Genomic DNA, 26,441 nt, shown 5'->3' with positions numbered 1-26,441 from the left:
TTCAATCATCATCAAGAAACGGCTACTGGAACACAGCACTACATTTTCAGGCAGTTCCTTCCAGCCTCTCCACTATGTCTTGACTAACAAGGTGATACATATTTAATGCATAAGAATAACCTCCAGGATAACCTCTTGACTCTGGAATCTCTCAGCCATTGACACTTTATTTTGTCTCATTTCACTCTTCCCCCTTTTGGTCGAGAAGGTTTATTCAATCCCTTGATGCTGAGTCTCAGCTCATCCTCGGATTCAGGAAAATATTTTTAATAGGTAAAAATGAATGTCTATTTTGACCATTACAATTAAATAAAAACAAAATCAGTAATAACAAGACAAACTTACCAAGCAATCAAGCAAACTATAAACGAAAGCTAAACAAACTATAGCCACACCTGATATATCTGGCATTAAACAATTGACTTTCTGATGAATTTCTTATCTGTAGTTTCAAGTGCCTAACCGAAAAATACTTCATGGTCTGCGATCATTAACTTTAAGCTGGTTAGAAACTGGGCAAGTTTCATCACTTTTATACAAACTATGACCTTCAGAGCCAACCCTAGGGAGTACAACCTTTGATAAGCCCATGAAGAATGCAGGCAGAAGTGTGAAAAGAACTCATTTCTAACCAAGTTCAAAATCCCCAGGCTGTTAGAAAATGTTACCAAGTCAACGTGTTTGTTCTGCGTAGACAATGATTGATCTGAAGTAGCTTCATTCCTTAAAACTACAATAAGTGCCTATTAAGACTGAGAAGAAGCTAAAAATGATTGAATTTTATAAGTTCACAGTCGCACTGAAACTCACCAATAGAACAGAACCTGATATATCTATCATACACTCATGTATGTATGATAAGCAATTGACAATCCATTTGCATTTTAAGGTATAAATCAGAATATTTTACAAAAAGGAACTAAAATAATCCATGTCATCAGCTGATAAAAAAATTACAAATATAGATAAAATGCATCCCTAAAATGATAGAAATTACTCTGTTTTGGCAAATATGAATTGATAGGTGAAATTAAATGTTGTACATAGAAACTTTATTCAAATTTAAAAATTTGCACATTGAAAGATATTATTTTAATTATACTATCCAGATTATATGCTGCCTTTTCTTAAAGAATTTGCTTGGTGACTACCATAATATAATTATGGCAATGTCTCCCCAACAGGAAGATAGAATCTAGGATTGATGTAGATAAATTGTTATTGAAATACTGAAGATTCTTTAGTTCAAAACAATATAAATTTTTGGTAGAAGATACTGGCAATATGTAACAGTAAATATGATCTGTAGAATCATTTACAACTCTCTCCCTACTTTTCACAGGCCATAAAAGTTTGACTCTTTCCTTTCATATGTGAAATAGAAAAAGTCACAAAATGCCATCTTTCCATTATTAATGAAGGACATGAGCTTTTGAAAATATGAACTCTAGTTATTCTTTACCTAGATTTATTGTAAAGAGTTAAAGTCTTTTAAAAAATAAACTTTAAATTAGTTTTCACTCAGGATTTGGTGAACAAGCAACATGTTGCTTTTAAATCTACAAGTAAAATGTAGCCTTTACTGTCAACTCATGTTGAACTTGATGTCAAAGAACCTTTATTACACGACTTTTCATCAAATCAGGTCTTTCCATACTGTGAAGATTATTTCTTTTATCAATATGAAATAGAGAGTAGTATGTCTAGCAAAATAAAGCAGAAACTATTGTATTCATGGGAATGATCAAATCCATAAAATTTTAGTATTACACAAAATTACTTCCCCATAGTTATCAATATTGGGCATGTAGATGCTTAGATCACAGAGTAGAATGTAAAATATCAATAATAATTAAAAGTTGAACTGTATTAATGCTTATGTACTACTTTAATGGTCTAAGCACTTTTGTTAGCTCATTTAATAATTTTAACACTGACTGTTAGTATTCCATTTGTACAAGTGGTGAAATAGATACAGAGAGATTAGGTATCTTGCCCAAGGTCACAACTCTGTAAAAGACAGAGCAGGTACCGTGATAGGCTCCAACCTGATAACCCAGGCTCTCAACTTCAGTTCTCCGAGTTTGTATATTATAGTTAGCCCATATAGTGAGTCCTGATAACATCTATTTTTGTTTCTGCCATTTCATTTAATGAAGAACTGCAACCCTTTAACTGTTTTCCAGAACTTTAAGAAAGATGATTTTTCTAGTTTCTCCTTGCTGCTTAAAAGGGGCATGGAGCCCTGGACTGTCTCACTCCACTATCTTAATCATGTCACTCTCTGATTTTAAATCACATGAAATTACTCTTCCTATTGGTTAAAAGAGATATGAGAGATATGAGAAACAAAATCTTAGTCATCACTGATTAGTGATAAAAATGGCGTTTAATATTTTCTTCATTGTGCATAATTATATATTATTTTTATATGAGAACCTATTGTTCATGCATTTAATTTTGAAACTGTAAAACATATTGCTTGAAATCCTTTCAGAAAGCGAATAAACTTGTTTAGAGAACATTGCCCATTGGAAATGGCAATTGACAGCTCAATATGCCACCAAAATTCCACTTAATAGAATGTTTTCTCTTCAGGAAATAATTAGCTAAGAGATTGCGCAACAAAATATTGACTACATTAGTCAAAATGGAGCAACCTAATTGTAAGGATCTTGTTAAATAAATTCTTTTAGACCCATACATAGAATACATTCATTAAGATTATTTTTGTAGAACAATATTAAATAATAGGAAAAAGTATTTCTGATATAGTATTAAAATTAAAAGAAGTGTCCAGATTGTATTTAAAATATAAGCATATGATAGGGGAAACAGAGAGCAAGACGTAATATACACCCACCAAAATGTTAATAGAGCTTAACTCTGGATGGTGAGATTAACAGTAAATTATTTTTTCCTTTTTATTCATCTTTATCAAATTTTCTGAAAATGTGCTTTATAAAAGTAAAAAGGGGTTTTATAAAAACAGTATGTTTTTTGAAGTAAAAAGATTTATTTTTCCAATATCCTGCCCCACCAACTGAGAATTAGGTCTGTGGAAATTAAAAATTGGCAATTATTGCCAGTTTAAGTGATAGGATAAAAAAATGAATACAAAATTTATTCATACTATGTAAAACATTACTACTTCTACATTTAATACATATCGCTTTTATCATCATCATCATCATAATTTATCTCCATAATAGTTGACATCTGGCATTAGTACTTCAGACACTGTGTTAAACATTATCTAATTTCGTGCCACCACATTCCTGTGCAGCAGCCTAGTTAGAGTATAATGTACTTCAAAGTGGCCACGCCAGATGCAGTAGCCCAGAAGATTCATGCAAGCACTCAAAAAGAATCATTTAATCCTAGAATAAACTCTAAAGTCTTGGAGAGGGAGGCTATTTATTTTCCTCTTGGTAATATGCCTAAGTGTGGTGCAGACATTGTATATTTAATATGGATACTTGATTTAGGATAGCATTCAAAATTTTAGGATGGAATGATATAGAAATCCATGATTGGGATGGAATGTTATAGAATGGGATAATGAGTGCATTTAAAAGTACAGGCTATGACTTAATTTATTTTTATTTAAATATGCAGCTCAATTCCTAAAGCGGGAAATGAAGAATTGCACAGGTGGTTCAATTAATGAAAACGGTATGTCCGAACAACTCGCAGGAAAAGGAAATGGCAGCGAAGATGAAAGAATATTTAGAGAAGTTGTTATGGAACACCTGAGCACCATGGAAAAGAGAATACAATATATTTCTGATATGGAAACCAATCTCATAGATTCAGAGCATTTCCAAAATTTCAGTGTGACAACTGATCAAAGATTTAATGATGTTTTTCTCCAGCTAAATACCTTATTTTCCTCAGTCGAAGCACATGGAAACTCAGTAGATGAAATCTCTAAGTCCTTAACCAGTTTGAATGCCACCTTGCTTGATGTGCAGCTCAAGATAGAAACACTGAATGGCAAAGTCCAAGAAGATTCATTTAAACAACAAGAGGTAAGGTTTTGTATTGCAAAGTCACACACTAGAACCGAATCTACCCAGATCCTGCCTCCCCAGGCAGTCCAGAACAGCAAAAGGTGCAAACATCACACTATTTACCATGATTACTCCAGCAATCTTACCAAAAGTTTCAAACACATTCACTGAGTGCCTTCTCCAGGACTCCCAGCAACAATGTTTCCATTGACTGTAGACTAAAATTTTTAAAGACTTTTAAGAGTGCCTCTCTAGACCATCTAATCCAATGATAATTTTAGAGTATCTGAGCATATCTGGAGTAGACATTCCGTGTTTGTGAATTTTACAATGTATGCAACATTTTTTCATCATCAAAAGAATAGAAAACCTTATTTAATTGAATACCCTACAAAATCTAAATTGTTAAATAATTTATTTTGCCACTCCCAAGCAGGATACGTAAGTTTTTATGTGCATAAAAAACTATGACTAAAGATTCAAATGTTGAATCACGTAAACAATGTCTCATTATCATCATAGGATCAAATATAAAATAGGTCTACTTCTATGCAAGATACATTAAACATTTAGAGACACAGCAGTGAGTAAAGCACTATCACAAGTAATCTTGAGTGATCAGATATGCCTTTAGATTTGCACCAAGAGAGCAAGGCATTTGTATTTTATTTATTTGTTTGTTTATTTATTTATTTATTTTTAAGACATTTTAGATCAGTTGTCCACAAAGTTTCTCTGTAAATGGCCATAACAAATACTTATGCTTTGTGAGCCACGTACAAATCTGTTACAACTACTAAGGTCTGCCATTTTAGCACCAAAGGAGTCATAGACAATATATAAACAAATGAGGCAAGCTATGTTCCAATAAATCTTTATTTACCAGAACAAACTGTCATCTTAATTTGGCCTGCAGACCATAATTTGCTGACATCTGGTCTACAATCTTCTGTGTCCAACTTTAATTAAGATCTGAATTACTGTGTATCACTTGTAGAGTTATAGAAGCTAGGTCACTGTCAGGGCTGGGATGGGGTATGGGTGTGTGTGTGTATGTGTGTGTATTTACACACTGAAGAACAAAGTCGAGGTGAGAGAATCAAGACAGTCATGGACACTCATCACATTGATTCAACAATCTTATTCATCTTTGAATATTTAACACAAAGCAGGATTAATAAATTAAATGAACGCCTGAATCAGTAAATGCCGTTTGAGGAAAAGCTTATAATAATACCATCAAGGACAAGCCAAGTATTAAGTTGAAAGAAAAAAGAACATTGGTATGAAATAGAAGATGGGGTAGAATTTATCATCTCCAATTCTCATAGAAAGGACATTAAAAATGAAAAAAAATTGAAGTATCTTATTTCCAGCAGGGCCACTGGTAGTAGACTATGAAGGGGATGCATAAGTTCACGTGTAGGACCCTTCCATCTTCCCAACAAAAATTATTTCAAGTGAAATATAGCTATTGTGAGCATTATATGCAGCTTCCAAAGAAGGAATAAAAACATAGCTTCAGGTTTAGCTATGAAAAATATGAGGGATTTCTGTATCTTAGGAAGCAAAATTAACTTCTTTCATGCCCCCAGGTGTGTATATATTGGAATTACATGAATACATGTAGCAATGTATAGTAAATTTAGTAGAGCACAGTTATCATGTTGCTATGTCTTACAAACATCCATACTCACTATTACACCTTTATTCTACACACCATATTTTATGGAAAATGTTCAGTGGTCATGGAAGGAGGAAATGAAGAGTAGAGATAGTCTCCTCTAGAAAAATGCTATAGGTGGGGCAAGCCACAATTAGGCCAGTGAAAAGGCATAATGAACCTCTCTGCTATGGAAAGTGCCATTGAAGAGATAAAGACGGATTTACTTTCATCTCTTTTCAAAGGTTTTACACACATTATGTCTTGTTTCTCTACCCTCAACTTGTCCAGTCCAGCATTTTTTTCTTCATACCTGGATTAAAGCATAATATACCACTAGTATTTCTGTGTGTAAATGGGAAATGAGAATTCATCAATGATTAAATATAGAAGTAATTATTTAAACAACAACAAAAAGCCCATACCAGGAAGACAGAGGATAGGACAAAAGTAGAACAGAAAGGAGGAAACATAACCAGAATAGATTAGAAGGTTTAGTACATCAGAAAGCTTAACACCCCAAGAGAAAACCAAGGAAAGTTCATGGAAGGAAAACAAAGAAAAACACTTTGCCAAAAATCTTATGACGAGATGCCTGGCCTCATAATTTGAGAAGTAAATCAAATTAAAGTAATATATTATCTATCTACGACTACTTTGCAAACTTAAATTGATGGAACCCAGTATTTTGGTACTAAAAGTAGGCATTTGAGTAAGAAAAAAAATTGGTACCATATATTTGGAAGGCAGTGTGGCAGCACTGGCCATAAATTTTAATGTTTCATTCCTTTGATCGTATTCAGTTGAGGGAATTGTCCTTTATAGAAGCTCTTATGTAACTATTTTTAAAAAGGAGTCAGCTCATTGCAGCATTGTTTACAATTGCAAAAAAAAGTATACAATTCAAAACTCTATCAATAGAAATCTTAAATTATGAGAAATCCGAAAGTATAATTCCATTAAATTATTGAAAATAAGACAGTCCCTAAGTATTTCATTAATTATCTTTAATATATTGAATAAAAAAATTCCAGAACATAGTATGATTTCTCTTGTAAAACTATATATATATGCATTTATGTATATAATAAATACATGCAAATATGTATGTACATGTGTACATTTATATATATATATGAAAACATAAAGGAACTCAAATATTGAGGCAGTAAAAATCGAAAGCGAAATGCTGTGAATATTTTAGTTTGAAGTTTTACTGGATACAAAAAGTTGTTCTTACTATTGGTACCACTAAGATTGTAACATTAAACTTTGGTCTTTGCTATAAAGTAGTTTAATGTATAAATCACAATTCATAGACTTGGAATATGTTGCCATCTTCAGTATGGTATAACGATATCTCACTTCCAGATAAAAACCCTTTTTATTTTTTAACATTTTTACATCTATATATTTGGGAATAGAAGCATACCCTGTATGTTTAACTAACTTTTGGGTATCCGCCTGAACTTTCAGTCATTCAGGCAAAAGAGGAAATGCTTCGCAACCAAAGAATTACTATTTTTAGGAAGTTCCCTAATTTTGGTATTCATATGCCATAATATTCCTGTAATATTGTATATTTTTTAAAAAACTAACTTTGGGGCATTTTGAACTTGCAAATTTCATAATTATGCGTGTGACAAGGTGGATGTTTGCTTATGTTTCACAGGAGATCAGAAAACTAGAGGAGCGTGTCTACAATGTGTCAGCGAAAATTGTGTCTATGAAAGAAGAACACGTGCATTTGGAACAGGAAATAAAAGAAGAAGTGAAACAGTTGAATAATATCACTAATGATCTCAGACTTAAAGACTGGGAACATTCTATGACATTAAGAAATATCACTTTAATTCAAGGTAAAACATTTTCTCAGTCCTCCAGAAAATATTTTAAAATGTACTTATATGTGCAGAAATTTGGTATTCAGAATCCTATCATTTAAAATAAATAGGATGTGGGAACATACATTTGCTACAAATACCCAGAAGAAATAATCTTAAAATCAGGACATGGTAAGATAACCACTAGCCTATTTTGTTTTGTTTTAAATAGGAAGGAATAAATAAATGAAGTATATCTTTAGAGAAATGAAAATATCCCATGTATACTGAAGATGAATATGAGTTCTGATTGTGGAGGACAAGGTTCTCTATATATCCATAAATCATAAACTTGTAATTCTGATTTTCAAAACTTCTAGATTCATAATTACTTGCACAATTACAGAATTCCCATATACCATCCTATTACCAATACCCTGCACCAGTGTGGAACATTTATTACAACTGAGTGCACATTTCTACAATTTTACTATTAACTATAGTCCACTTAATTTTTGGTTCACTGTGTGTACAATGGATTTTTCAAGACTTTTATTCTGTCACCATCTCTACAATTTAACATTCCCCCTTTTGATCACATGCAGATATATGTTTCAGAGCTATTGATTATGTTCACACTGTTGTGCTACCATCATCATCATGCATTACTGACACATTTCCGTCTTTCCCAAATAGGAGCCTTGTATATTTTAAGCCTTAACGTCCCATTCCCTATCCCATCCCATCCTCTTGTAACTTAGATCCCAGATTTTGACTCTATGAGTTTGTTTATTCTTATGATTCAAAGCACTGAGATCATACAATATTTGTCCTTTTGTGTCTGATTTATTTCACTCAGTTTCCATGTTGTAGCATGTATTAGGACTTCATTGTTTTTTACAGCTGAATAATATTCCATTGCATGTATATACTATATTTTGTTTATCCATTCATCAGATGAGAGACATAAGGGTTGCTTCCATCTTGGTAATTGTGAATAAAGCCACTATAGTGAATATAGCCACCAGCAGTGAATGAATTTTCCTATTTCTCCACATAGTCTCCAACATTTGTTGTTTTCCACTTTTTTAACAACCATTCTAATGGGTGTGAAATAGTATCTCTTTGTGTTTTTGATTTGCAATTCCCTGATAACCAATGAATGATGTTGAGCATTTTTCACGTGCTTCCAGGCCATTTGTGTATCTTCTTTGGAGGGATGTCTACTCAAGACTTTTGCACATTTTGTAATTGAGTTGTCTTTTTGTTGTTAAGCTGAAGGATTTCTTTATATATTCTGGATATTAATCCTTTATCAGATGTGTGGTTTCCAAATATTTACTCCCATTGGGTAGGTTTTCGTTTTACTTTCATGATAAGGTTCTTTGAAGCAGAAAAGTTTTAAGTTTTGTTGAGGTCCCATTTGTCCATTTTTTATCTTGTTGCATGTGCTTTGGGTGTTAAGTTTAAAAAATCATTGCCTAACACAGGATCCTGAAGATGCTTCCATATATTTTCTTCTAGAAGTTTGTTCTAGCTCTTATATTTAGGTTTTTGAACCAGTTTAAGTTGATCTTTTGTATAAGGTGTGAGATAGGGTTCTTCTTTTTTTTTTTTCCAAAGGAGATACAGTTTTCCTTGCACCAGTTTTTGAAGAGAATATCTTTCCCAATTCTGAATTCTTTTCCTCATCAAAAATCTGTTGACCATAAATGTGTGGGTTAATTTCTGAGTTGTCAATTCACTTCCATTGGTCTATTTTATCTGTCCTTCTGCCAGTACCATGCTGTTTTGATTATGGCTTTGCAATAAGTTTTGAGATTGGGAAGTATGAGTTTTCCAACTTCATTCTTCTCTTTCAAGATGGCTTTAGCCATTTGGGGCCCCTTCCCCTTCCAGAAAAATTTTTTTTTAATTGTGAAATATAACATATATACAGAAAAGCAATAAATTTCCAAGTACATTTTAACAAGTAGTTATAGAACAGATTTTAAAGTTTGGTATAGGTTACAGTTTCACAATTTTTTTGTTTTTTCTTCTAGCTGCTCCAATTCACTGGTGACCAACAGAAATATCAACATAATGATTCAGCAGTCATACTCACTTGTTAAACCCTATCTTCTCTGTTAAATTCCTCCTTCTTTTAAATTAACATTTATACATAAAAGCAATAAATTTCAAAGTACATTAAACAATTAGTTGTAGAACAGATTTCAGAGTTTGGTATGGGTTGCAATTCCACAATTTTAAGTTTTTATTTCAAGCTTCTCTAAGGTACTGGAGGCTAAAAGGAATTCAGGATAGTGATTCAGTACTCATACTCATTTGTCAAACCTGATCTTCTCTGTATAACTCTACCATCACCTTTGATCTTTCACCCATTCTACAGGGGCTTTCCAAATAAATTTGATGATGGGCTTTTCTGTTACCAGAAAGGTTGTTAGAATTTTGACAGAGATTGAATTTAGTCTATAAATTGCTTTGGGAAGGATCAACATCTTAGTAACATCCTTCCAATTATTTAGGTCTTCTTTCTTTTCTTTGAGCTATGTTTGTATAGTTTTCTGTCCTTTACATCCTTGGTTAGATTCATTTCTAGTTACATGATTCTTCCAACTACTATTGTGAGTTGAACTTTTTATTGATTTGCTTATGTACGTAAACACTACTGACTTGGGGCATTGATCTTGTACCCTGCCATTTTGCTCAATTCCTGTATGCACTCTAGGAGGTTTATTGTGGATTTTTCAGTATTTTCTGAAGGATCCTATAGGATCTTACAAGGTTCCAATTCTTACAGGATAGTATCACCTGCAAATAGGTAAAGTTTTACTTCTTCCATTCCAGTTTGCATGCTTTTAATTTTTCTTGCTTTATTGCTGTAGCAAGTACTTTCAGTGCAATGCTGAATTATAGTGGTGACATGGGCATTCTTGTTTTGTTCCTGATCTTAGATGGAAAGCTTTCAAGTCTTTCACCATTAGATAAGATTTTAGCTGTGGGCTTTTCATATATGCCCTTATCTTGGTGAGGAAGTTTCCTTCTATTCCTAGTGTACTAAGAATTTTTATTAGGGAGGATTGCAGGATTTTGCACAATGCCTTTTTGAATTAATTGAGAAGACTGTGTGTGTGTGTGTGTTTTATTCCCCTTCAATATGTTAATATGGTGTGTTACATTAATTGATTTTAAAATCAATCAATATTTTTAAAAATTATTCAATTTTTTGGAATAATTTGAGCAGAACTGGATTTAAGTCTTAAAATGTTTGGTAGAATTCCTCCTGAAGCCATCTGGCCCTGGGCTTTTCTTTGTTAGCAGGGTTTTGATAACTGACTCAATCTTTTACTAGTAATTGGTTTGCTAGGATCTTCTATTTATTCTTGAGTCAGTGTGTAGGTAGGTTAGTTTGTGTGTTACTAATAATTTGTCCATATCACTGGTTATCTAATTTGCTGTCATACATTTGTTCATAGTAACCTCTTATAGTCTTTTTTTGCTTCAGATGGGTCAGTAGTCATTCCTCTCTTTTTGTTTCTGATTAGTTATTTGTATCCTTTTTTTTCTTTGTCAGTCTAGCTAAAGGTTTGCTGACTTTGATTTTTTTCAAAGAATCATCTTTTGATTTTGTTCTTTTAAAATTTCATTTATATCTATTCTAGTCTTTGTTATTTCCTCCTCCTGCTTGCTTTGGGTTTAATTTGCTCTTCTTTTTCTAGTTCTTCCACTTGGGTTTAGTTTGCTCTTCTTTTTCTAGTTCTTCCATTTGGGAGATTAAGTCTCTGCTCTGAAGTCTCTCTTTTTTTTTTACGTAAGCACTTAGAGCTATAAATTTCTCTCTCTACCCTGCCTTTGCTGCATCCCATAAGTTTTGCTATATTGTATTTTTATTTTCACTCACCTCAAGATATTTCCTAATTTCATTTGTGATTTCCTTTTTAGTGCACTGGTTGTTTAAGAGTATGTTGTTTAATTTCCACATATTTGTGAATTTTCCATTCCTCTCCCTGTTACTGGTTTCTAGCTTTATTCTATTGTGGTCAGAGATTATACACTGCATGATTTCAGCATTTTTTAATTTATTGAAACTTGTTTTGTGCCTTTACAAATGCTCTATCCTGGAGAAGGATCCATGTGTTCTCAAGAAGAATGCATATTCTGTCTTTGTTGGGTGAAGTGTTCTGTTCTACTTTGCTAGCTGCTGGGATGCAATATACCAGAAACGGAATGTCTTTTAAAAGGGGAATTTAATAAGTTGCTAGTTTATAGTTCTAAGGCTAAGAAAATATCCCAATTAAGTCTATAGAAAAGTCCAAACTAAGACATCCAGGGAAAGATACCTTGGTTCAAGGCGGCCAATGAAGTTCAGGGTTTCTCTCTCAAGTGAGAAGGCACTGATGAACATGGTCAGGGCTTCTCTCTCAGCTGGAAGGGCACATGGCAAATACAGCATCATCTGCTAGCTTTCTCTCCTGGCTTCCGGTTTCATGAAGCTCCATGGGAGGCATTTTCCTTTTTCATCTCCAAAGGTCGCTGGCTTGTGGACTCTCTGCTTCATGGTGCTGCAGCATTCTCTGCTCTCTCCGAATCGCCTTCATTCTCCAAAATGTTCCCTCTTTTATAGGACTTCAGAGACTAATCAAGACCCACCCAAATGGGTGGAGACATGTTGCCACCTAATCCAGTTTAACAACCACTCTTGATTGAATCACATCTCCAGGGAGATGATCTGATTACAGTTTCAATACTGATTACAGTATTGAATAGGGATTATTCTGCCTTCATGAAATGGGATTTAGATTAAAACATGGCTTCTCTAGGGGACATACATCCTTTCAAATCAGCACATGTTCTATCTATATCTGTTAGGTCAAGATGGTCTAGAGTAATAATACTGGCACTTATAATTACCCAAATGTTTACCTTTTCCTCGGGTCCTTGTTTCTTCGTGGAGCTTTGAACTACTGTCTAACCACTGTCTAGTGTTCTTTCCTTTCACTCTGAAAAACTCCCTTTAACATTGTTTGTAGGGTAGATCTAGTAGTGATGAACTCCTTCAGCTTTTTTTTTTTTTAATCTTATTTGGCCCTCATTTTTGAAGGAAAGTCTGGTTGAATATAAAATTCATAGTTGGCGATTGTTTTCCCTCAGCACTTTAAGTAGTAATAGTGAAGATAGTTTGGTGGTGAGCTTCTTTTTCTCAGTTTTGTTCTTGGTCTTTAAAATTGTTTTACAAAGTACAAATTTCTTAGATTGACTCTTAATTTGGTTATTCCTATCAATATTTGGAAGATACTATTCTCCCGAATTCTGCCTTCCTTTATTGCTCTCAAACTGACTGCCATAATCTTTGCCTTCAATAGCTACAATTTCACTAATCTGTGTCTTTGCATTAAAATAATTTATCCTTATTGGTATTTCTTGTATATTTGTGGATTTGAGTCTCTCCTCATTTCTGGAACATCTCAGCTTCAATATTTTGAATATTGCTTCTTCAAAATTTACTCTAGCCCTTCTTCTCTAATGCTAAATAAGTTCATGTTAGATCTTCAAATTCTATCTTCCATGTCTGTTAGCCCCTTTCATCTTTTTTTCTCATTAGTAATATGAGAAATGGAAGTCTAAAATTTTGTTTTATATATGACAGTTTAAGAAGATTAAGCAGTATAACAATTCAAGTGTTGACAAGGAAAAAAAAATTTAAACCAAGTCCATGTTGACTAATTATAGTATAATTTTTTAATCACAAATAAGCAAAAGATAATAATACATTTTATACAGACATACATATTTTAAAAGATTGGTTGCTTTCAAAATTAAAGCAAATGATAAACACAAAATCTAGGTTAATGTTTATCTCTGAAAAGTAAGTAGATGAATGGGATCAAATTGCACCTAGGTAGATACCTATTTCTTGGTTTGTTTTATTTCACAGGTAGTCTTTTTATCATTATGCTTTCTAGCTTATTTATATGGAACACATATCCCATATATTCTTAGTTATTTTAAAAGAGATGCTAAAGAAAAAATTAATCAGCTTCCTTCCCAGCAATTAGATAATTCTATTCAAATTTTGACTTAACACCAAACTTAACAAATCCAAAAACAAACCATTAATTCTTGACCAGTCACTCCCATTTACCTCCCCAAATCTGCAGCTTTCTGACTTTTCTGTCACTTGCACCACTATCCCATTAATTGCTCATTCCAAGATCTTGGAAGCCTTCTTTGATTTCACTCTTTCTCTCACCCCCTTCATCCAGTCCTTCTGTAAATCCCATTAATTCCTCTTTCAAAAAAACATTTCAATAACATGTTCTCACCATCCCCTCTATTGTAACACTAATTCACACCACCACCATTGTAACACTAATTCACACCACCGGAATAGCTTAGCAGTTGTTCTGCCTGCTTCCACTCTGAACCATTTAGTCAATTCTACATAGAGCTAAAAAGAGTGATAGTCATAGCTAAAAGTTTCACCCTGCCTTTTGTTGTACTATTAACTCTTTTGAACACAATAAGTTCCTTAAAATTAGGAACCAGTCTTTATAGCCCCTGTAATACACAACCAAAAGATAAATGTTTAATACATATTTATTAAACTATAGTTCAAGAAAGACATTCTGTATAAATTAATGAGCACCATATCATATGTTGGTTGTAGGATAAATATCATTAACCCATATTCCATACTTGCTTTATTTTATATAAATGATTGCTAAACAATCATAGGGGAGAAAAGAGAAAATATCCCAATACATTTCTCAAGTAATTATAGTAATTAGAGTCAAAAGGCCTAAATGGATTTCTTTGTTGAAATGGAGAAGTAGAGTTTGGTAGTAGGGAAGGGGTATAATTATAAAAAATAAAGAGGATGAATATTCCAGAAAGGAAGTTAAGATAAATGAGATATGATACAGTTCAGTGGTAAGAAAACATGATGTTTATTTGGAAAAATTCAAGGCAAGTATAGGTTTCAGGATCTAAGAAGCACCAAAAAATATGCATCAGTTTTCATGGTAGGGAAGATTAGGCAAGGGATAGAATTTGAATCAGGAATGAGTTGTATCTTCATCTAACCACTATGTATAGGAACCCTGGACTTAAGACTAATGGAAGATACCATAAAATAAGTCAATTAGATTTGGAATTGTATGGCATAGACTGTTAGAGACAAGTTCTAGTTTTACCTAACTACTTTTAAGACCTTGAGAAATTCACTCTCTGACGTGACATAAGTATGTCAGACTAAGCAATCTTTAGGCCTATTCCAGCTCAGGTAGGTGAGTGAGCATGAAAACTGGAAAAAGAAAAAGTAAGCAGATTTAGGAAGCAAACAGACTAGAAGACTAGACCTGGTTATGAAGCAAGACTGATGACAAACTGGAAAATTACTTCAAATTTATGATCATCATGGGTAGACCATGGTGAAGCATAGCTGTGGAAATTTAGGCAGATCTTATTAGTGCTGTGTTATTATTCCAGGATTTTAAATGACATAATATGCCTGAGTTTGCTTTACAAATAAATTAGATAATTTCTGTTTATGATATTTATGATTACCAAATATTCTAGACCTGTGTATTTCTTGTGGATATGTTTACATCTTAGTCTTCTCCTTTTTTAAAAAATAGTCTTGGGAGAAACAGATAAACGTAGAAGTTAGAGTGTATGCTGTATAGAGGTAATTGTTCATGAAAGGTTATCGGTATGCCATTTAGGAATTATTCCAGTTTAGTAATTGAAAGTATTAAAGATGGAGAAAAATGGTGTGAATTCTATGGCTTGTTGAGGGGAGCAGAGCATACCTTTTGGCCAATGTTAATCCACTTTCCTTTGACATGTGTCAGAAAAGAGATAAAAGGCAGCATTCTATCCATTTTTTGATACTCAGAAGCAGTTATTGATGTAATTATGGAAAAGAAATTTGAAGAGGGAAATAGTAGCTAAGAACAAAACAGGTCACTAGAATAGATTAAGTCTCTTGACTTCAAGTTCTTCAGTTTCTTTTCCATAATATGGCAAACTACTACACTTCCTTATAGTTGATGTAGAAATGCAAAAAAAGATTCTTGCTGAAGAAAGCTGATGCTAAAGGATATGTAAGGGTGGAAGAGAAAAAAAATTCACATTTTATGAAAAACTCTAACAATAGACCAGCTGCAGGATGAAGTGGATATGAAGTTTAGCAGGAATGGAGAGAGAGCAATTTTGGGGGGGCAGTATTTTCTATTAAGTTAAAAATGTTCTAAAACATTTAATACAAGAAACTTAAAGTAGCATATGATTCCTTTACTTCCATCGCCCAAAACATCTAAAGGAAAGTAAAAACATTAATTGAGCTCCTTCCAAAATTTTGGTATAGACAGTAGAGGAGATAAGACAAAATAGAAAAATGAAACTTCTCATAGGTAATGTTACATGAGGAATTAAATAATAAAAATGTAAATTCCATCATACTTACTTAGAACTACTTTAAGAAAAGTCCTTACCTCGTTTTCTTACTCTAGGCATCAGCTTTTTAAATATAAAAATATAGAGAAGGCTCTTAACTCAGAATCTTAAAAAATAGAACATATGAATTTGTTGTGAGTGACTGAACTAATATTGCAAAATTCTTACATGCAAACTAATTAAAAGGATAGTAGTTCTGAGGGTGTTCCATTTCTTGCTTGCAAAGGAATGATAATAACTTAACCTCCAAGGCAAGGGACTAGACTTGGTCTGTGTCCCTTCTTTTTTTTTTTTTTCTTTCTTTCTTTTTTTTTTTTTTGAGTGTGTGTCCCTTGTTTCTTGTCTCACACATTCTAGTCGTTCCTGGAGTATCTGTGTCTTGCTTGAGAACCCTAATTACTAAATCAAAGTCCTTGTTTATATAGGTTTTACAAAATACCATCTTTCTTTGAGTATTATGTTTTTGCTTTCCTTCAATTTGCCCAGCAAAATTCAACCTGCAAATTGAGTCTCTCTACCCTTTCTTCCTTTTTGGTCACTATGAAGAGATGAATGAACTGCAGCTGTGTTCCCTTTGTTGGGAAGCATTATATGCCACATGTACACAGGAATAGGACATGTACACAGATTTCCATTGGTGTAGAAAAATGATGCTTCTTGTGCAAAGGCTAAAATATATGTCTCCCAAAGGCAATAACTTAAGATTTGTCAATTAATCACATAATGCCCAGTAGTATGTGGCTTGTATGGTGATTATGTTAAAAAATATATATGCAGCCAGGCTGTTTTATGGAAACTGTACTTTTTTTATAAAACTATAGCTGCTCTAATAAATCAAAAAAAAATATATATATATATATATATAAACACGCACCCCAAAAAAGAAAAATATTCTGGAAGGTCATGTTAACAATTATTTTCATAAAATGATAAATTATGAATTTTTCTTTATGCTTTTTTCCAAAAAAAAGGATTGTTTTAATAATAAAATTAAACATTATTGCCATTTGTTGTATATGAAGAGAAAGGGATGTTGTGATTCAGAAAAGCAACAATATCTTGAAAATTGAGTAATCAGGGAAGGAAAGTTCTAAAACTCAAGTTGCCCCTTGATGAATGACATGGATCAGATAAATGGAGAAAAGCAGGAACAAGGACTTCAAAAGAAGCAAAGAAAATAGAATGTATTTACTCCTAAGATAATCTTTTCTTATGTGGTCCCTCTTAGAAGTCTTCACGTATTTTTTTCCCACCTGATCAGAATGTCTAAATAGGTACTCTCTAATCAATGGTTGCATAAACCTGAGTGTGACACTTAGGCTTTGCTTTTGGCCAAACGACAGCAATGGAAAATTCCCTTATTAAAACATCGCTATTTCATTTTTCAATAGTACATCTAGGTTGTTTTTTCCTTTTGAAGTTGAAATGAAAATTTACTAAGGGGTCTTTTAAATAAAGGGAAAATACTAGTCCTGCGTATTCCTTATGGAAGAGAGAAGGCTGGTGGTACTGCCTTTAAGTTCTAAATATGTACTCAGTACATTCTAAAGAGGCGATCAACAGAGATCTGGTTGGCTGGATGCAGAAGATTCAATAGACTAAATCAGAACTGAGGGGCCATGTAGGTACTATGAGGCCAAGTAGTCCGTTTCCCATGCAAACTGTCCATTTTATTTTGTAGTATCTCTACCTATCTCTAAGAATTTGACTTAATATTTTATTTGAAAAACTGTACTTCTGCTCGTTTTACCTTCCTGCCTTGCCCACTCCCCCAGAATTCTTTCTTCTCATTCTATTCATTCTTCAAAGTATATCTCAATCCTACTTCCACACCAAGATCTCTTCAACCTTTACCATTGACACTGATCTCTAATTCTTTGAGAAAAATCTGAGTTTAGGGTCTGTTCTAACAAGATGTATTCTGATTGTATACTGTGTATAATTGTTGTTTCCCTTAAGGGTATACATTTACCACATAGTAGGTAAGTCAATATTGTGAAATCTACCTATTACTTGCTCAACAGATGCTGATTTTAAGTGCTTTTGTGCCATCATTAATTCAATATCTTTCTTCTGTCCCCAGGTTCTTAGAATCCAAAAGTGCTGTGCACACATAAATATTTAATACACCCAATTAGGTTGCTTAATAAAGGGTTATGTCAGCCTTTTAGGTACAGGTCTTTGCACTACTCAATAAAAAGACTATTCCTGGATTCAGGAAGGGCAGTCTTATTCATTCTGCTATTGCACAACAAATACATTTAATTTGTTTGCATGTCTTTCTTATTAAATGACAAATACATTTTATTTTTGCTTTTTAACTATGATCAGTAATTATATTTTTTTAAAGGTCCTCCTGGTCCCCCAGGTCAAAAAGGAGATAGAGGTGCCATTGGAGAAGGCGGTCCAAAAGGAGTTCCAGGTGCAATAGGTATGATCATAGTAAGCACTTTATCGGATACTCAGAGCTAGGGATTACACATCCATTAGTGTGTAGGGGGGAATCAGAATTTTCATTTGTCTCTTGTGATACATGTGTGTATATAAGTTGGCGAGGATAGTAAGTATTCTGTTAGCCTAGTCATTAAAATATACTGAACTGGTAAGCAAGCACGGCTTCATGATTTTTGAAGGAAGTTAAAATGCTTTAGCTACAAACATGGGATTGGGCATATCTCTAGGGGCTGCCATCCATGTCACAGACTACACATATATGATACACCTAGCTTTGGGTCACATGAAGGGGAATTACAAAATTATCTTCGCACTGAACATATGTTTTCAAGTTATTTGCTTTTTAGGCTACAAAAAATATACATTAATAAGTCAAAGGGAAATTGGATCATATTATTTATATGGTCCTTGATTGGAATATATCTGCTTAAGTCCACTTACATCTCCATGTAGTTATTAAAGATATAGATGACTTTTACCTTTGCTCAGAAACTCCCTGTATTTTACTTAGTGCAAAATTGTTTCAAAATATTTTCCTCAATGTTGTATCTCAAAAGCAATATTTGGAAAAAAGGTAATTAAAAACACAGAAAAAAAGGGAGAGAGCATGAAGTTTCTTTGCTTTTAATACAGAGAAGAGACAATTACCATAACATGATTGTCATGTTATTTTTGGCTAGAAATAAAACACCCTTCCTGGTCTTTGAAAGTGGGGAGTATATTTATTGGTCTAATTTTTACTAGAATAGTTTTGTGCAAGAAAAAAAAAATTCTAAATACCATGTACTACATCTTATTTTTGTCTTTTGATTATATAAAATGCTCTCCTTTCCAATCAATGTATTGACTGACTCTGGTTACAGCAGAAAAATAAATTAAAAAAATGGAAAGCAAGAATTTGACGGCTCTCTGCCCTTTACAACATTGTGCTTTAAAAATCAATATATAAAGTTTACATTTTAAAAAGATTAAAATATATATAATCTTGGGTGGATTGGTGTGCCCTTGAAATACTATCAGGTAAGTATTTTTATTCAGAAAAGTCTTTCTACTAGTCTCACAGTTCTTGATGGTGTATTATGTTATTCTGTCTTACAGCTGCATAGTATTCCATCTTATGTAAATGTCACAGTTTGTTTAGCCAACTGTCTGTTGATGGACATTTTGGCTGTTCCATCTCTTGGTAATTGTTAATAATGCTGCTATAAACACTGGCGTGTAAATGTCCATTTGTGTCCTTGGCCTCGTGTCCTTTGAGTAGAGGGCACTGTGGGATATGTGGAAAGAGCTTTAGAGGCTCTGCCTTCACAGAGCTTACAGTATAGTAAGTAACTATATAAGGGTGATAATGTCATGATCAAGGCTTCTTGATACTGTGTCACCTGAAGTAACATTTCGGTATATATAAATTTGACAAATCTCAGTAATGGCAAGTGCAAAGAAATCTAACTCTTGTTTGTATAATGAAGAAGGGTATAACTATTTATCAGCTTCTCCTGAGGATACATGTTGGGTCTTTTTCTGGCTTTATGCTGTAGAACCCAACCATAAATACTACAAAGTACATACTGAGTATTTAAATTGCATTGAAATGGCCTATCTTTACAATTATTTCTGAACATAATTTATCATTTTAGTGATAAGATTACTGCTTAATCTCAGAATCAGTTTTGCACTGGTTTGTCAAATATTTCTTAACTATTTAGAGTAATATATTTGTGAAGCTGAACATTCCTTAGAACATAGCACCAGTTTAGAAATCAATATGAATGAGCATCAAGAAAAGATTTTTAAAGTAAGTGTGATCCATGCCCTCCTGGGATTATGTAAACTAATGGCATAATTATAAAAGGTTGACATTGAAATAAGATGTATAATCAATTTCTCACCATTCTCGTAATTCTCCAACAGAGTCAACTGAAAATTGGATTATAGGATCTCTGTGAACTGATAGTGACACTGATTTTTGCAATGGTTTATCTCAAACTGTTGGCCTACAGAATGAAATATTTTTTAAAAATTTTTTATTGATTAAAAAAATTACAAGAAAGAAACACAAACATCCTTAATATATGCTCATTCCATTCTACATATATAATCAGTAATTAACAATATCATCACATAGTTGCATATTCATCATCATGATCATTTCTTAGAACATTTGAATCAATTCAGAAAAAGAAATAAAAAGACAACAGAAAAATAAAAAAACAGAAAAAGAAAAAAAGAATTTTACATACCATACCCCTTACACCTCCCTTTCATTGATCACTAGCATTTCAAACTGAATTTATTTTAACATTTGTTCCCATTATTTATTTTTATTCCATATGATCTACTCATCTGTTGACAAGGTAAATAAAAGGAGCATCAGACACAAGGTTTTCACAATCACACAGTCACACTGTGAAAGCTATATCATTATACATTCATCATGAAGAAATATGGCTACTGGAACACAGCTCTACGTTTTCAGGCAGTTCCCTCCAGCCTCTCCATTATATCTTGGATAACAAGGTGATATCTACTTAATGCGTAAGAATAACCTCCAGGATAACCTCTCAACTGTTTGGAATCTCTCAGCCATTGACACTTTGTCTCATTTCACTCTTCACCCTTTTTGTCAAGAAGGTTTTCTCAATCCCTTGATGCGGGGTCTCAGCTCATTCTAGGATTTCTGTCCCACGTTGCCAGGAAGGTCCACACCCCTGGGAGTCATGTCCCATGTAGATGGGGGAGAGTGGTGGGTTTGTTTGTTGTATTGGCTGGAGACAGAGGCCCACATCTGAGCAGCAAAAGAGGTTCTCTTGGGGGTGACTCTTAGGCCTAATTTTAAGTAGACTTGACCTATCCTTTGTGGGGTTAAGTTTCATGTGAACAAACCCCAAGACTGGGGGCTAAGCCTATAGCTTTGGTTGTCTGCACTGCTTGAGAATGTCCATAATTCAACTTGGGGAGGTTGAATTTTCCCCCGTTCTCACCATACCCTGAAGGGGACTTTGCAAAGATTTTTCCACTCACTGATCAAATCACTCTGGGATTCATCAGGGCATCACTCTGGACAAACTAATAAAATCTAATGTCCTAACCAAGGTTCCATGTACTTACGTTGTTCAACCAACTATCTACATAAGTTATATTAGGAGATGCACTAGTCAAAATATAAATTTTGTACCAAATAGACATTTTTTAATTTAGTTTCACACATAAATTGAAATTTGAAAATATTAATTGCCATCTATTTTCAGCACCCTGCAGTAATGACATTCCTTTGTTCTTCCTCATGCAAAAACATTTTAAAATTTGTACATTTAGTTATTATCATTATACACTCTAGGCATTCCTAGATTATACCATCTCAATCTTTAACATCTATCTTTCTTTCTGATTTCATTTATGTCCCCAGCCCTCCTCCCTCTATCATTCTCACACTGAGCTTCATTCAGTGTTTTAACATAATTGTATTACAGTTAGGTAGTGTTGTGCTGTCCATTTCTGAGTTTTTATATTCAATCCTGTTGCACAATCTGTATCCCTTCAGCTCCAATTACCCAATATCTTACCCTATTTCTAGGGTCTCTGTTACCAACAAAATATTCCAAGTTAATTCACTAATGTCAGTTCATATCAGTAGACCATACAGTATTTGTCCTTTTGTTTTTGGCTAATCACACTCAGCATAATGTCCTTAAGGTCCATCCATGTTGTTACATACTTCATAACTTTATTCTGTCTTACAGGTGCATAATATTCCATTGTATGTGTATGCCACAGTTTGTTTAGCCACCTGTCCATTGATGGACATTTTGGCTGTTTCCATCTCTTGGTAATTGTAAATCATGCTGCTATAAACATTGGTGTGCAAATGTTCACTTGGGTCCATGCTCTCATGTCCTTTGAGTAGAGACAGCATATAGATGGGTCTTGTTTTTTAATCCATTCTGCCAGTCTATGTCTTTTGATTGGGGAGTTTAATTCATTAACTTTTAGTGTTATTACTGCATGGGTAGTACTTTCTTCTACCATTTTGCCTTTTGGATTTTATATGTCATATCTAATTTTCCTTCTTTTTACCTTTACTCATAGTCTTCCTTTCTATACTCTTCTCCACACCTCTCTCTTCTATCTTTTCATATCTGTCTCTAGTGCTCCCTTTAGTATTTCTTGCAGAGCTGGTCTCTTGGTCACAAATTCTCTCCGTGATTTTTTGTCTGAAAATGTTTTAATTTCTCCCTCATTTTTGAAGGACAATTTTGCTGGGTATAGAATTCTTGGTTGGCAGTTTTTCTCTTTTAATAATTTAAATATATCATCCCACTGTCTTCTCGCCTCCATGGTTTCTGCTACACATAGTCTTATCGGGGTCCCCTTGTATGTGATGGATTGCTTTTCTCTTGCTGCTTTCAAGATCCTCTCTTTCTCTTTGACCTCTGACATTCTGATTAGTAAGTGTCTTGGAGTATGTCTATTTGGATCTATTCTCTTTGGGGTACGCTGTACTTCTTGGATCTGTAATTTTAAGTCTTTCATAAGAGTTGAGAAATTGTCAGTGATAATTTCCTCCATTAGTTTTTCTCCTCCTTTTCCCTTCTCTTCTCCTTCTGGGACACCCACAACATGTATATTCATGCGCTTCATATGGTCTTTCAGTTCCCTGAGTCCTTGCTCATATTTTTCCATTTTTTTCCCTATATTTTCTTTTTCTTGCCAGATTTCAGATGTTCCATCCTCCAGTTCAGAAATCCTATGTTCTGTCTCTCGAAATCTACCATTGTAGGTTTCCATTGTTTTTTTCATCTCTTCTACCGTGCCTTTCTTTCCCATAAGTTTTGTGATTTGTTTTTTCAGACTTTCAATTTCTTCTTTTTGTTCGTTCCTTGCCTCCTTTATATCCTCCCTCAATTCATTCATTTGGTTTTTGATGAGGTTTTCCATGTCTGTTTGTATATTCTGAATTAATTGTTTCAGCTCCTGTATGTCATTTGAATTGTTGGTTTGTTCCTTTGACTGGGCCATATCTTCAATTTTCCTAGTGTGATTTGTTATTTTTTGCTGGTGTTTAGGCATTTAATTACCATAATTAGTTTATTCTGGAGATTGCTTTCACTTCTTTTATGTAGGGTTTTCTTGCTGGATGAATTTGTTTTCTATTTTTTCTTTGACATTCAATTCAGCTTTATCTGGACCTCTAGCTTAGGTTTTGTTTATCAGAAGAGAATTTTTCAGTTCTTGTTTTCTTGTTTCTTGCCCTGCTTGTATGGTGCCTCCCCCCACATACACTTAGGAGGGTCTACTTAGGTATTATATAGACCGCTGCCGTATTTTCCCAGACCAAATTGGCCTCCTATCAGAAGGAAAGAGTCACCTGCATCGGTTTTCCCCGAGGGTGAGACCCAGCAAGTTGAAAAACTTTCCTGTGAAGTCTCTGGACTATGTTTTTCTTCTCCTGTCCAGTATGTGGTGCTTGTCTGCCTGCAGGTCCCACCAGCATAAGATGATGTGGTACCTTTAACTTTGGCTGGGGGCGTGGTGGAGACCAAGGAGAGGTTGTAGGCTGGTTTTAATGGCTTCAAATTACCAAGCCCTGATGTCTGAATTCCTTGAGAGAGGGATTCCACCTGAGTTGGGCTTCACCCCTTCCCTGGGGAAGGCACAGGCTCCAAACAAGCCCTCAAACGAGTTTGTTTCTGCCTATGCCTGGGGCAGTTGCAGCCTGAAGAGCCCTTCCCCTGTATCCAAAGGCAGTCAAGCCTTTGTAGAAACACAGACACAAAAACCTGTTTCCTTCTTTTTTTTTTCCCTTTTTCCGTCAGCCCTGCCCCCTTGGTGCCAGGGCAAAAATGAGCGACCTCCACTTTGACCAGGCTCACCTGAGCTGGGGGCTGATTTTTAGTGGTCAGAATTTGTTAATTAATACCACAATTGGTGTTTGGTTGGACTCCGCCCCTGCTGCTGGTAAAGTCTCTTTCCTTTCCCCTCTGGGAAGCAGCCTGTGGGGGAGGGGTGCTGGCCATCTCAGCTTGGAGAACTCACGGTTCTGAGGGGTTCGCAGCTGGTCTAACTAGTCCAGATTGGGGTACACTGTGTGTCCGGTGACTGACGTGGTCCCAGGAGCTGTTCTGTGCTATTTCTGGTTATTTAGTAGTTGTTCTGGAGGACAAACTAAAATGTGCACATTGTTAAGCCACCATCTTGGCCCGGAAGCCACCACTTCTCCCAGAATGAAATATTTTATTCCATAGGAATATACTATTTTATTTTATAGGCAGTTTTCATGGTAACCCTAGTGAGATGGGATAACAATGGCTATTTCATTCATGCATGTATAACCCTGGATTTGTACATATATGTATATATACCTATAAATGACTGTGTATTTTTTATTTAAATGTATATATCTATATGTGTGTGCATACACTATTTGGAATTACAATGAGACATATAAAACAAGTCCAGAAGGGATCATTAGAATGATGTATTCTAGATATAAGATCTCAAAACTTTTAATACAATATTCTTTAATATACAGTATACTTCTCATTGATTGAATTTTACTTTTTTTTACAGGAAATCTTAAAAATTCTATTTTCAGCTTATAAATTTCCAGAAGGTGATCATTTTAGCTGCAACAAAATCCTGCCATTTAAATATTCCATAATAGACTACATAACTCTTCTGGTTAAAATACTTTTTTCATGTGCAATATGTTATTTACCAAATATATGCAGTGCATTAAAACATTAATATTTAGTTTTTTTTTTCTACTAATAGCACACATGAAATTAAAGGAAATATGTAATTACTCCATTTTGGAGATTCACCTATTTCATATTAATTAATGACAATATAGATACTTTCAATTCCGTATGAAAAATGAATTATTCTCCACTTTTTCTTTTTTTTATTAACCACATAGGTCCTCCAGGTTTCAAAGGTGATCGGGGAGCAATTGGCTTTCCTGGAAGTCGAGGATTCCCAGGGAAGCCGGGGAGGCCAGGTATTATGAAAATGCTTATTTTCTTTACAAAATGTATAGAATAAAGACCAGATCTTAGAATTGTTTCAAATTATCTAATAATAAGAAATGGCCATCATATACAAATAGTAGCTCTCACAGTGGAGTTTATTTTCTGGTCTGAAATTGATTTCTGTCCACATAAGGAAAGTTGCTATGTTCCCAAGGAAAACAGGTTTTAAAAAAATAAAACAAACAGCAACAGAATTTGTAAACTCTACACAATGGTAAATCACTAAGAAGAATGGTATCTATCTTAGAACAAAGGCGGCAAAGAAACAGACAAAGAAAAACAAAGTGTAAATATTAATTTAACCAATATTGGCCGAACCCTATTAAGTTACAGTTAAGGAAATACAGATAATACAGATAAACCTGAAATCCCATCCTATGCCCACTATGATTATGTTAATGTCTAATATCCAAAATTGTTCAGCACTTTCTAATTTACGTACATGATGATGTCATTTCCACTGGTTATGCTTAAATAGATGTTTAAATCCTACCTCCTAACCAGCCTCTCTGAATTTCATTTTACTTATCTACAAATATTACCCAAGTCTTATAATTTCTAATAAGGAAAATGAATTAATAGATGTCTTAAAGTGCTTAAAGCAGTAGGAAGAAGCATAAGGTTTAGAATGGAAGATGGTCCCATCTGAAATTGAAATCCCTGAAGCAGAGGGAGTTCTATAGCTGCAGAAAAGATTGCCTGGGCTGGTTAAGGCAGGTATGTGAAAATGTCTAATTTAGTATGCTCATTTAGGGTGCAACAAAAATGTTTGAAATACTAACAATGTTATTGGAAATTCAATATATTTCATACTTTCATATTTTCAATATATTTCATACCTCCTTTTACATTTTTTTACAGTTACAGTGTCAGTCAATATATTACATAATATTCAACTTCTCATTTTCCAATGGCTTAGAAACACAAGCTCCTTATTTTTAGTTGAAGAGTGACATATGACAGGAGATGCTTAACTCCATGTTTTGTCTAAGGCCTTGGGCTC

At 34.0% G+C, this 26,441-nt stretch overlaps 1 protein-coding gene and 1 long non-coding RNA gene across 6 annotated transcripts in view; one reads left to right on the top strand and one right to left on the bottom strand.

The window, feature by feature from the left end:
* LOC143669742 (uncharacterized) overlaps positions 1-26,441 on the bottom strand; it is a 266,208-nt gene that overhangs the window by 101,985 nt on the left and 137,782 nt on the right. The gene's annotated exons all lie outside the window — the stretch shown is intronic.
* MSR1 (macrophage scavenger receptor 1) overlaps positions 1-26,441 on the top strand; it is a 98,654-nt gene that overhangs the window by 17,730 nt on the left and 54,483 nt on the right. For 2 of the 3 annotated variants that reach the window (XM_077144339.1, XM_077144341.1), the window contains exons 4-7: positions 3,619-4,031; positions 7,349-7,535; positions 18,307-18,387; positions 25,327-25,407. In XM_077144339.1, coding sequence (XP_077000454.1) covers positions 3,619-4,031; positions 7,349-7,535; positions 18,307-18,387; positions 25,327-25,407 — 762 coding nt within the window. The remainder of the gene's footprint in view (positions 1-3,618; positions 4,032-7,348; positions 7,536-18,306; positions 18,388-25,326; positions 25,408-26,441) is intronic. The other variant, XM_077144340.1, reaches the window with a different exon arrangement.

This window comes from Tamandua tetradactyla, chromosome 26, assembly GCF_023851605.1.
Source record: "Tamandua tetradactyla isolate mTamTet1 chromosome 26, mTamTet1.pri, whole genome shotgun sequence".
NCBI classification, from domain to species: Eukaryota; Metazoa; Chordata; class Mammalia; order Pilosa; family Myrmecophagidae; genus Tamandua; species Tamandua tetradactyla.
Note: the sequence above shows the minus strand (reverse complement) of the source record. Positions and strands in the feature narration are given on the sequence as shown.